At 51.3% G+C, this 11,733-nt stretch overlaps 9 protein-coding genes across 9 annotated transcripts; 5 read left to right on the top strand and 4 right to left on the bottom strand.

Annotated features, from left to right (window-relative positions):
- Positions 1-29: 29 nt before the first annotated feature.
- LCP9604111_1669 (uncharacterized protein) lies at positions 30-608 on the top strand (the record flags this gene model as incomplete). Its single annotated transcript, XM_039069060.1, has 2 exons — positions 30-377; positions 429-608. 2 exons carry the CDS (start codon positions 30-32, stop codon positions 606-608), a joined length of 528 nt encoding a protein of 175 aa, XP_038931796.1.
- Positions 609-941: 333 nt separating this feature from the next.
- On the top strand, positions 942-2,032 carry LCP9604111_1668 (amidohydrolase family protein; the record flags this gene model as incomplete). Its single annotated transcript, XM_039069059.1, has 2 exons — positions 942-1,243; positions 1,318-2,032. The coding sequence occupies 2 exons, from the start codon at positions 942-944 to the stop codon at positions 2,030-2,032; spliced, it is 1,017 nt and encodes a 338-aa protein (XP_038931795.1).
- A 168-nt stretch (positions 2,033-2,200) lies between these two features.
- On the bottom strand, positions 2,201-3,287 carry LCP9604111_1667 (uncharacterized protein; the record flags this gene model as incomplete). Its single annotated transcript, XM_039069058.1, has 2 exons — positions 2,201-2,576; positions 2,641-3,287. 2 exons carry the CDS (start codon positions 3,285-3,287, stop codon positions 2,201-2,203), a joined length of 1,023 nt encoding a protein of 340 aa, XP_038931794.1.
- A 465-nt stretch (positions 3,288-3,752) lies between these two features.
- On the bottom strand, positions 3,753-4,567 carry LCP9604111_1666 (E3 ubiquitin-protein ligase MARCH; the record flags this gene model as incomplete). Its single annotated transcript, XM_039069057.1, has 2 exons — positions 3,753-3,890; positions 3,938-4,567. 2 exons carry the CDS (start codon positions 4,565-4,567, stop codon positions 3,753-3,755), a joined length of 768 nt encoding a protein of 255 aa, XP_038931793.1.
- Positions 4,568-4,834: 267 nt separating this feature from the next.
- Positions 4,835-5,909, top strand: pre8 (proteasome core particle subunit alpha 2; the record flags this gene model as incomplete). The annotated part of the gene is made up of 5 exons (XM_039069056.1): positions 4,835-4,878; positions 4,934-4,953; positions 5,003-5,053; positions 5,106-5,702; positions 5,791-5,909. 5 exons carry the CDS (start codon positions 4,835-4,837, stop codon positions 5,907-5,909), a joined length of 831 nt encoding a protein of 276 aa, XP_038931792.1.
- A 317-nt stretch (positions 5,910-6,226) lies between these two features.
- LCP9604111_1664 (uncharacterized protein) lies at positions 6,227-7,219 on the bottom strand (the record flags this gene model as incomplete). Its single annotated transcript, XM_039069055.1, has 1 exon — positions 6,227-7,219. One exon carries the CDS (start codon positions 7,217-7,219, stop codon positions 6,227-6,229), a length of 993 nt encoding a protein of 330 aa, XP_038931791.1.
- Positions 7,220-7,867: 648 nt separating this feature from the next.
- Positions 7,868-9,243, bottom strand: LCP9604111_1663 (uncharacterized protein; the record flags this gene model as incomplete). The annotated part of the gene is made up of 5 exons (XM_039069054.1): positions 7,868-8,188; positions 8,245-8,795; positions 8,852-8,901; positions 8,953-9,145; positions 9,198-9,243. 5 exons carry the CDS (start codon positions 9,241-9,243, stop codon positions 7,868-7,870), a joined length of 1,161 nt encoding a protein of 386 aa, XP_038931790.1.
- A 218-nt stretch (positions 9,244-9,461) lies between these two features.
- Positions 9,462-10,748, top strand: LCP9604111_1662 (MOSC domain protein; the record flags this gene model as incomplete). The annotated part of the gene is made up of 1 exon (XM_039069053.1): positions 9,462-10,748. The coding sequence occupies one exon, from the start codon at positions 9,462-9,464 to the stop codon at positions 10,746-10,748; it is 1,287 nt and encodes a 428-aa protein (XP_038931789.1).
- A 417-nt stretch (positions 10,749-11,165) lies between these two features.
- Positions 11,166-11,717, top strand: LCP9604111_1661 (uncharacterized protein; the record flags this gene model as incomplete). The annotated part of the gene is made up of 1 exon (XM_039069052.1): positions 11,166-11,717. The coding sequence occupies one exon, from the start codon at positions 11,166-11,168 to the stop codon at positions 11,715-11,717; it is 552 nt and encodes a 183-aa protein (XP_038931788.1).
- Positions 11,718-11,733: the final 16 nt, after the last annotated feature.

The following is an 11,733-nucleotide window of genomic DNA, read 5'->3' as shown; positions in this document are numbered from 1 at the left end:
TCTGCAATCAACTACAACCAACAAGAAAAATGGCTACAAGAAAAATTTATCTCATCTCTGCTCGCAATACACCCTTCCAAAGAGCCCACTTCTCAATATTTGTCCCGTCAGCTACCAATCCCGACCGGGGAACCAAAATCCACGCGGTTGGGGCACCGATGGCAGGCTACGTCCTGGAATTCAAACGAAACTACAACCCCAGTCTCGACCCTCACGACCGAACCTTTCCAATCGGCCAGGTCGCCTCGTCCGACATCGTTGATTCCCCAGATGCAGCTCCATCCATCGACTCCACCCCCCGAGGGAAGATCGAACTAGCGGCGGCACAAATCCCCACTCCGGGGATCAACCAGAACTTCATGGCCCCTGTCGACGATGTGAGTGAATGGGCATATATTCTATGGAAGTATCTTAACGTCTGAATCAAGCTCACACACTTGGCTTTCCAGACCACCAACAAGCGGTGTCAAGAATGGACTATGGAATATGTCAGCCATTTGGTCGCCAAAGGCCTGATCGATGAAGAAGCGATTGAAATCGTTCAGTCTAAACGCGATCCACCTACTCATGGGATTGGGCTGCGATCTGTGGCTAGAGATATTACGTAGTAGACATGACCTAGATTAGGAAACAATAATATGTCCTTGACCATCTCCGCCGCCAACCGCTACCCGCATCCGCCCCGACACCGAACCGCCGTCGGATGCTTTCCTTGTATACGCAATGTACTTATCAGGTTTCACATCCGATTGACATTCCGATGGGCATTCCGATTGACAGGGCTGATGATCCAACGTAACCATGGAAAGCCTGAACGCTTCCGAAGTGCGGGGTCCCCGCATTTACTATAAAACAGCTGATAATCATACAGATTATCTCCATCCTCAAGCCTTTCTACTTCCTTACTGACTTATTCCCTTACTCCCTTACTAAAAACCAACATGCTCGGCAAAATCGCCCTCGAAGAAGCCTTCGCGCTCCCCCGATTCCACGAAAAGACAAAATGGTGGGCGGGCATGTTCGCAACCGACACAGACAAGCACACAGCAGAGATCAACGACGTCGGACCAATCCGACTTGACTTTGCCGAGCGCCACGGCGTCGGTCTTCAAATCCTCAGCTACACAGCACCTGGCGTGCAGGACATCTGGGACGCAAAGGAGGCGCAAGCACTGGCCGTTGAGATCAACGACTACATCGCCGAGAAAGTGAAAGCGCACCCTGATCAGTTTGCAGCATTTGCGTAAGTTTCCTCAAATCCATAATTAAGACCAATACTTGCATGATAGATATGGTACATCCAGCTAACCCTGCCAGCACGCTCTCGATGCACGACCCGCAAGAAGCAGCCGCCGAGCTCCGACGCTGCGTAACACAGCACGGGTTCCTAGGGGCCCTAGTGAACGACACACAGCGTGCGGGCGTCGACGGCGACGACATGATCTTCTACGACAACGAGAAATGGGACGTGTTCTGGGCGACGTGCACTGAACTCGACGTGCCGCTGTACCTGCACCCGCGCAACCCCACAGGCACGATCTACGACAAGCTCTGGGCTGATCGGAAATGGCTGATTGGGCCTCCGCTGTCGTTCGCGCACGGGGTCAGTCTGCATGTCCTTGGGATGGTGACGAATGGGGTGTTTGATCGGAACCCCAAGCTGCAGGTTATACTTGGCCATTTGGGGGAGCATATCCCGTTTGATATGTGGCGGATTAACCACTGGTTTGAGGATCGAAAGAAGATGCTGGGACTTGCGGAGACGTGTAAGCGGACGATTCGGGAGTATTTTGCGGAGAATTTGTGGATTACGACGTCTGGTCATTTCTCGACGACTACGCTTCACTTTTGTATGGCGGAGGTTGGGGCGGATCGGATTTTGTTCTCGATTGATTATCCGTTTGAGACGTTCGGGGATGCGTGTGAGTGGTTTGATTCGGCGGAGATGTCGGATACGGATCGGTTGAAGATTGGAAGGGAGAATGCGAAGAAGCTGTTTAAGCTTGGGGCTTATAAGGATAGTACAGCTTGAGGTTAGTTATGGGAAAGATGATTTGGAATGTTCCTATTGATTTCGTTATGCATTCGCTGTGTCGCGTGCAACATTGCATCTGGGGTATTGAACTGAAGACAAATCGTAAAATCGTAGATATGGAAAAGATACCCCATGCCACAGTCCAGTGGCTCTTTGATCCATCGTTCAGATATCCTCTTGGCTAGCGGCTCTGTTCTGCTCGGTTTGCTGACGATCCTTCTCGAGTGCCTGGTATTGATCCCAGCAGTGCTCCCATATGTCTGGCGAGTCACAAAGATAACCCAGCACCGGAGCAAAGTACTGTTCTTTGATCTCAAGAGTCAGCAAGTTCAAGGTACCGTAGCTTTCGATACATCTGGTCATCAGCTCCCAGACAATAATGATACGACGCGAAAGCTTTGCGCGTGTGGGGCTAGGTTGCTGTTCAGTCAGGATCTGACGGTTACGCAGACGGACGAAAGGAGTGCGGATCCATTCCTCATACATGTCCATGTACAAAGCAAGCAGTTGTCGTTCAAGGAGACGGGGCTTTTTCATGGTCCTGTTCTGCGTATCAGAGCTGCCGAAGCAAAGGGTAGACAAGAAACAAGAGCCGTGGCACCTACTTAGCGAACACAGTCGACATCTTGCAGAGTCGTTCGTAGTCCGACGTACCCTCCAGCGAGACGCTCTCGAGGGTATAAGAAACCTGTTCGGCAGACTTCAGCTGCTCTCTAAGCATCTCATCCATAAATTCAACATGGTTGAGAACGGTCTCGAGCTGAAGTTCTGCGTCTCCAACTTCTTTGAGAGGCAGAAGCTCCTTGGTTTGGTGAAAGATGATGAAGTTGAACTGAAGGGTGGCATTGACGATGGTAATAAATTGCCCGCGGATCTCATGACGCAGTCGCGGGTCAGCGAGAAGGTCTCGGAGCTGTTCGAGGATGACCTGGCTGCGGTGAGATGGGTCGCCTTCGATATACGGGATAATGTTGGGATCGACATGGAGGGTGCGGATCTCTTGCTTTGCGGCTCTGCCGAGAGCGTGGATCCATGCTTGTTCATGGCGCTTGTCGGCTGCGATGGAAGATGCAAGCATCTCACACTCGGACTCGTTGTATTCAGGGAATGGCTCAGCATCAGGGAATGGTTCGGTCTCTGTGTTTGCAGTCTCGGTGTTTGCATGAGGAGCAGATCCAGATCCCTCTGATTCGAGGCCCATCGCGACTTGAGAGGAAAGAATCGCGGCTTGGGACTCTAGTGTGAGATCCATTCTGAAGATGAGATGAGAGTTAAGTTAGATGAGGGGGAGAAGAGGGAAGAGGGGATGGGAGAGGTGTTTGTAAGATGGGACTGACTGCCATAATAATGCATTCAAGTTACTAAATAAGGCACACGCGTGACAATGGACAATAGACAATGGATGTGACAATAAGATTCAATAGAAAATATGACTATACATGAATTTACCGCTGCTCAATCCAAAAGCGCTAATAGATCAGACTCAATGGTCAGGACGCTCTTTTACAATTGAGTGGTGGACTGCCTTCCCCAAGAAAGCTGCCTGATGAGTGAAGCAGCGAATGACTTGAGAACAAGACGCTCTCGAGCCAACCATCTACTTCTCAGGCAGACAATCAAGAGTTAATGAAGGCAGTTATTGTTCTTCGCACATTGACTAATCGACGTCTCATGGGGCAGAGGAGTACGGCAACTTAAGTAGTGCGAGTTCATTGAACTATTCTTCCTTCATTCCAGCGTCCGGTATTGGGACGTCCGTGTCACTCTCGTCACCTGGTAGTGGGACATCCATGACTCGTTCGCCAGCCTTCTCTAGCGTTCGTCTACTCCATGAACGAACACCTTTGTAGACAGCCTGTCTGCGTTAGCTAAGTCGTATATAGTCAATGTGACCACACATACCCAAAGGAAAGTGCCAATGCCAACTATGACCACTATCCAGTTCAACTGGGCGACCCGGTTACGGCCCGAATTGCGCCCTGATGCGACAGACCGGAGATTCCAAGGAAAAGGTGACAGCGCAAATATCGCCTTGAGGAATGATAATAGGCCCAAAGAGGCAAGTCCTTTGAGGAAGTGTCCTAACCAGGAGGCATCTTCCTCGGCCAATTCGGCGTAAACATCCACGGGGCCCAAGTAGAAATCAATGATGGGGTCAGCTATGAATCCAAGCAGGAATACGGTTAACAAAAGAATGCCAAGTGTGAGAATTAGCTGGGCAGTGGTGCTACTGATCCACCGAGCCCAAGTCAGACGCTCCAGACGATACTGAAAGCCGCAAGTGGGACATTGCCAGAAGTTTCTTGTCCCATATTTGGGGTCGGCATGGCGCCATGACTGCAAGCAGCCCTCGTGGACATAACGCGAGGAGCCTTTGCATTGGCAAGGGCTTAGCAGACGGCCAGATTCTGGATCGGAAGATTGATAAACCACTCGAGGCTTCTGGAGGAATTCTGAGGGTTCGAAAGTCGGCAGCACGCTTTCTAGGCAGATGCGACAGACCCGCGGGGGGTAATGCTGTGTGTCTTCCATTGGTCTCACATCGAAATTTACCCGAACCTTGACAAGAGAAGGCCGAGCTACTGTTTCATTTTTGAGATGTTGAAAAAAAAAGAAAGGCTAGAAGAAGAGGAAAAGCAGAAAAGCCGAAGGTGTCCCAAACCCCACGGCTAATCCCGATCTGGTCACCGCCTTCATGAGCTCTACCGCGCCAAACGTCACCCATCTCTGCCTACAACACAGCTCCCCTTCTTTTGATCTTTCCATCCTCTCCTCTTCTCTTCCTATTAACAGCGAATCATGGCTGACCGATACTCATTCTCCTTGACGACATTCTCCCCCAGGTAAGGACGACTTGTCCTGTTTAATTGACAGCGTGCTAACTCAGCTCCATTACAGCGGAAAGCTGGTGCAAATTGGTATGGACCATCGTCTCTGAGCTTAAGCATCGATGACTGATCTATATAGAATATGCCTTGAACGCGGTCAACCAGGGTGTAACTGCCCTTGGTATCAAAGGTACGAAAACGTCCAAGCTCACCTATATGGACCAAGCTGACCGCCGTGATAGCTACGAACGGCATTGTCCTCGCGACTGAGAAGAAGTCATCCTCGCCTCTGATCGATCCTCCCTCGCTATCCAAGATCTCACTGATCACGCCGGATATCGGTATGGTCTACGCCGGCATGGGCCCTGACTACCGGGTGCTGGTCGACAAGGCCCGCAAGGTCTCGCACACAGGCTACAAGCGCATCTACAACGAATACCCACCTACTCGTATATTGGTTCAAGACGTCGCTCGGGTAGTGCAGGAAGCTACGCAATCCGGTGGTGTGCGACCGTACGGTGTCAGTCTGCTGGTCGCAGGCTGGGACGAGGGCGTTGAGCCGGAGTCAGAAGAGGCTAAGAAGGATGACCCCGAGGAGAAGATCTCCAGCAAGACTGGCGGTATTCAGAAGGGTGGGCCCAGTCTGTACCAGGTCGACCCCAGTGGCAGCTACTACCCGTGGAAGGCGACAGCCATCGGCAAACACGCAACGAGCGCCAAGACGTTCCTCGAGAAACGGTACACTGAAGGGCTAGAATTGGAAGATGCCATCCATATCGCGTTGTTGACACTCAAGGAGACGATCGAGGGTGAGATGAATGGTGACACAATAGAAATTGGTGAGTTTGGGTTTCTGCCTTTCCTTTGCTTTCCTTCTGGCTGCTTAGCTAGCCAAGGTGTGGTGAATATCGACTAACATCGTTCCAGGCATTGTCGGCCCCCCAGCGGACCACCTTCTGGGCTTCAAGGGAGTGGAGGGTGCTCAGGGACCACGGTTCCGCAAGTTGACCAAGGAGCAGATCGAGGACTACCTGACCAATCTATGAACGAGAGCATATAATTTATGTAGCCTCGAATGAAACGTTTCCTTTTGTCTGGTGGTGATTGACGGTTCCTATTACAAATCGCATGCCACCTACAGACAGTTACCTACCTAATGGTCTACTTCATGTCTCTTTACTCCGTACCTTGATAGCAAACCAGGACGCTTTGAAGCGCTAGGAGATGGTCCGAGCCACCCCCCTGATTTCTAATTTATTTCCATTCCTCACAATCATCTCCTTATACGGCTTATGCTCTAGGACTACACACACAATATCCAGTTCTAGCTCGGTTCGATTTCATTATTGTTATATTTATACCGTCATATTGCTAATAAAGCCGTCCTTCCAGACTCCACAAACATCCTCCTCTGAACAACTCGGCCTCCGACCGGCGGAGCCAAAAAGTCCTTCGGCTCAGCCTGCTCGTAAAGCACATCGTCGCCGCGATCAGGCGTCTCGGGCGGCCTCTGCATCGAGCAAAGAGGCAACGTATCGGCAATAGCGATGGAGATAGGATGTCTAGACCCCTGAATGAGATCCACCAGACGACCAAGCACAGCAAACTCAAGCTTGAGTTTGAGCGAGTAAATGAAACCCTTTACGGTGATTTGCGCGGCGTACAGATCGGCATATTCAAGACTCAAAAGCACCAAATCCATCGCTATGATCGCGCAGTTGATCCCGATCAGCTGGTACATGATGCTCCGTGCATCCGGGCGCGAGGACACATCCGCGCCAAGGCGCAGCAGCTTGACCGTCTCAATCACATACAGCGTTGACAGCAGACTCTCTTGGATCGTGAACCCGGTCAGCTGGATCTTCTCCATGATATTGTACCCGTTGATCCAGGCGTCGTCGCCGCTGTGCACTATATTCGCGCCGTAAGTGAGGATCGTCGTGGGCACGTGCAGGAGAAAGATATTCGCGACGATGAGCTGCAATACACGGCGCAGCACGCGCTCGTCTCGTAGCACAAGGTGCAGCCGTGAGTACAGCACCACGGATTGGCCCGTCACCATCGTCCACCAGCCGATAGTCAGGACAGTAACCGACAGCACGGAGTCCGTGTGAGTAAAGAACTTCATCAGGAAGCCGACCGAGTATGGTACCACGCCGAGCACGCCTGAGACGAGCAGGGCCCAGAAATAGAGCCCGCGCCACCGGCGGAATGTGGCTGGCACGAGGACAATTAGCTCGGCGACGTTGTAGCATGATAGTCCGATGAAGGCGACGAGGATCATCTGTCGTACGTCGCCTTCTTTCGCGAGCGCACCGGATATCCCGTTCAGCATGTCCAGGGGAACGTCGGACATGATTCTAGAAGAGACTCATTCGGGGCTTGGGGAGGTATATGAGCGACCGGACTCGAAGAGGGAGTCTGGTTCACCCTGTCTGCTGTGTCCACATGTTCTCGTGGACAAACAGGGAATTGAAAAGTTTTTTGTAAAAGGAAGGAAGAAAAAGGCGAATTGGCGAAAGAGCGGATACAGAGTGGGATATGGACTGGTCGTACAATGTGCTCTGTCATGCAGGAGATCAGGTTTTGGACTTGTCTGAACGAGTGAAGGGGAAACAAACAAAAAGAAGCCTTGGGCATGCAAGGGTGTTCAGGGGTGCCCATAGAGTACTTGGTAAGGTACAAGTTCGCACCCAAAATCTGGGGTAACGGGGGCAAGGGAAGGGGATAGATCAACATTCAATAGTCGTCCGGCATCGGCCTTGGGGGCGAAGTCCGATATTAATTTAATTAAAAAACATTTGCGATTCAAAGAGATTTGACTATTTTGTGGATATTTTCATCCTTGCATGTGGAAAAAAAAGATATAGTCTATAAGAACATACCAAAAATAGACATTGAAAGAGATATCCAACAAAGAAATGAGAGACATCGTACTATTTTCTATAGCATCTTATGGCGCTGATAAGCGAGTAATTGCGCGAAATAATTAATCATTTCATGTTTAATTCGTGTTCAGGGTTGTCTCGTCTGTCCATGGGACATTCTCTTCCTCGGAGTCTTCATCCTGACTATCGGCTACCTCCTCCAGCTTCCGTTTCTTAATTGGGGTATGTACAGGCTGTTCTGGCGACGCCAGCTTAGATGGTGAAGGGCTTGGAGACTCCAATTCCGCGGAGGACGGCGCAGAAGACAGCACAGAGGATATAGGCGAAGGAGTCGGGGTAGGAGGATCATAGTACTCAAAGTCGGAAGAGGGCTTTGGCAAAGGGGTCAGAGGCTCGGAGGGCGGAGATTCCTTTCCCTCTGTTTCATAAAGACCATCCTAGACAGATTATAAGCACAATCGCATGCAGTGGGCCGGAGATCGACACAACATACCGGTTCAATGCGAAACGCAACGAGCAGCCCGGCTTGCTCGGGCAATGGCTTACCCGCGCGCTTCTCAACTTCTGCAAATCGCTCATCCGGCAGGTCACGATAGACCGCAATGCGAGTCTGTACGCTAGCCTCCCACGCGCTGCCCGACAAGAGCGGCTGCAGAACTGCGTGAGATTGACCCTTGATCTCCGTACGGACTTGATTAATAGCCAACACGGCAATATTTTTCGCCGCGAGTCTAGCCAAATGCATGGCGAGCTCGCTAGCAATGTTCCATTTGCGATTGATCAGCCATTGCAGGTGTGTTTTATCGCTGAATTTGCCCTCGGTAGGCTGGTCCTTGAGCTCTTGGGCGCTGGAGAAGTAAGCTGGAAATAAATTCGACACAGAGTCGACGACAATAAGGTTTGTTTCCGGCGGTGGAAACCCCTTTGGTGGACGTGCAAGCAGGGCTATTAGATGAGCCAGCGTATGCGCCCGGAAATAGACAAAGTCATCCAGGTTGACGGACATTTCCTCCAGCCGGAGACTGGGCAAGGGACATCCCGTATCTGACGGTGTGAGCAGGGCAGCGCAGCTGACTCTGGGAACTAACAGGATCACATACCGATCCAGACTACTTTGCCGTCACGTAGTGCATTACATGCAATATTCAACCTGTGACTGGATTAAATCAGACTGTGGCGGTGTGGGTAGAAGTGCACTCACGCCAGCGAGGTCTTCCCGGCTCCTGGGGGTCCGAATATTTCTGTAACATGTCCACGCAGGATGCCGCCTTGGTTGGACTGGTCGGGGAGGTCATTGAGAGCCTCGTCCAGACGCGCCAGGCCCGTCGCGATCGGGTCGCGGGTAGCGGCCGACGCGTTGAGGGACTGAGACGCTGAAATCGAAACCACGGGCGCTGGGAATGGATTAATGTTTGTGCTTTTCTAAGGCTTTGGGGAATTACTTACGCGTATCTTCGAACCCTTCGAGACCGTCTAGACCGAGAAGGTCCATGTTGATGCTCATGGGCGCATCAGGATGACTGGCAGCAAAGCCAATGAATCCCGATTTAGTAGAAGAATATGGAAACAAATTCAAGCTCCAACGCTGTATTCAATCTCTAAAAATGACATTAAAGATGCCATCATAAGTAGGACAGTGGAATGTTGACGGTTCGGAGATCCGAGGGCGGGACTTTTTTCCCTTTCGATCTCGAGTCCTGCATACTCCTCATGTCCAATGTTGACATTTCCCTCGGGGATGATATCGTCCCCAATTGGTTTATTCTATTCTTTCTATCTGTGCTTTTTCTTTCTCTGAAGACATTGAAAACACTGACAGCGCCAATCAATCCCAAGGGATGTCGCCGCCTAGGACTTCCGCCAGGCCAAAGCAACCTAGACGATGAGTTCGACTCAAAGTACAGCCAGGGTCTACCTAGCAATCAAGATGATCACGGCCGTCCGTCCTGGCGCGTAAAGGCATTGTTCAGCTACCCGCTCAAATCCTGTGGCGCAGTCGAGCTGCAAGTCTCAAACGTCGTACCAACTGGACTTGAATTTGATAGACAATTCGTCTTTGCAGAGTACATCAATGACGAATGGACCATTCGTACCCTGCGAAATGCAAGCTTCAATTGTCTAGCCTTGATCCATCCGGAGATCTGGGTTCCTGACCCGTCTGCCCCAGATTACAACGCAGACCTGTCAGAAGTCAAGTCGCAGGGTGTGATGTTGATATCGTATCCCCGAATTCCGCCAGCAGGATGGAAGGGTCTGCCCATCAAGCTCGGCATGGCACTCAAGTTCCTCAAAAGCCAACGGACATTCCAAGTCCCGCTACTTCCCCCCGCGGACTCCAAGTTCCCACTAGTCCCAGTCAAGATCTGGAAAGACAAGCCCCTAGCCCATGACTACGGCAGACTGCTCCCAGCATCATTACACGCATATCTAGGGTCCGACCCATCAAAAAAGACCCTGACACTCTTCCGCGCCAGTGCACCCCATTCACGGCAGATCTTCCGTAACGCACCGCGCAAAGAAGACCTAGGCTTCCAGCCAAGCACAGCCTTCGCAGACGCGTATCCAATCCACCTGCTCAGCATCTCCAGTCACCGGGATGTAGCAGCACGCTGTGCCTACGCAATCCCGCGATTGAGCATTCGCCGTTTCCGCGCGAACATCATCATTCAAGGCCCGTCTGCTTTTGAGGAAGATCACTGGAAGCGGCTTGCTATTGGCGGTACCGAGATCCACGCTTCTTGTCGGACTGTCCGGTGTCGACTGCCTAATGTCGATCCGCTGTCCGGGGATAGACATAATGCTGAGCCGGATCGGACGCTAAAGTCGTATCGGCGGATTGATGATGGCGATCGGACCAATGCGTGTTTAGGGATGCAGCTTGTTCCTGCGAAGGAGGAGTTTGTGGTTAGGGTTGGGGATTCTGTTGAGGTTCTTGAGACCGGGGTGCACCGGTATATTAAGATGTTGGCCCCCGGGGAGAAGGTCGAGGGGGTGTAAAAAAATTCCATAATAGTAGTATAGTTTATATAATCCTAATACTTGCCAGCGTTGTACCACTCCCAGCGTCCCTTCATTGCAGCTCGAACGCAAACATTCTATTCCACTAAAGACGGCCCGAAGGCTTATTACTGGCAGTGAAGGTCCTAGTTCGGGTAGCTAGAGGCTCTCTCTCTTCTCTAGACTCTCATCATCTGTGTCACGAGTCAGCCTATACAGTTATAGGGCTTCAGACTCAGCGCTTCTACCTTTCCCCCCATTATCAGTAGTAGTTATAATCAGCCCAACAGCCCTCCATCCAGCTGTATTCTCAATCCTTGGCAGCCATCCCCTCCATCCCATTTCACCATCCTCAAATTACTCATTCCATTCCATTTGATTAATTCCTAATTCCTAATCCATCTATACCACTCCAAAATGCCCGACCAAACACACCCCGAAACAAAACAAACCCCCACCGAAACCAAAAAAAAACAAGCCGAAAGCCTAGCGGGTCTCCCCCCAAACACCCTCCACATAATCCTCTACATTCGCTCCGACCCACCCCTCCCCAACGACTTCCACTGGGCCTTCTACCTGCACAAAGGCACAGCCACCACACCAGGCGGAACAAAGTACCACGCGCGCGGCATCGGCGCCGGATGGATTCCCGGGCACGAGGCGACGGCGTCGATATTCGCCGAGAATTTCCTGTGCGTGGTTATTCAGATCGCGAGAATTCCGCCGGAGACGCATGCGCGTGTCGATGAGATTATGAGGAGTTATGATGGGTGTCTTAATGCAATTCCGGGGATTACGTGTCGAGTGTGGATACTCACTGTGCTGCGCGTGCTTGTTGATGAAGGGTTTGTGCGCTGCGATATCGGGGAGTTGGAGAGGGAGTGTTTTGGGTTTGGGAATGAGAATAGTTTGACGGCTAGTGCTAATTTGCAGCCGAGGCCGGTTTTTAAGTCGCGGGTTTCGTCTTGATATTGGGATTTTTAGG

The sequence above is a fragment of the Penicillium roqueforti genome, assembly GCF_015533775.1.
Source record: "Penicillium roqueforti strain LCP96 04111 chromosome Unknown scaffold_02, whole genome shotgun sequence".
NCBI lineage: Eukaryota > Fungi > Ascomycota > Eurotiomycetes > Eurotiales > Aspergillaceae > Penicillium > Penicillium roqueforti.
This window is presented reverse-complemented; position numbering and strand designations above follow the sequence as displayed.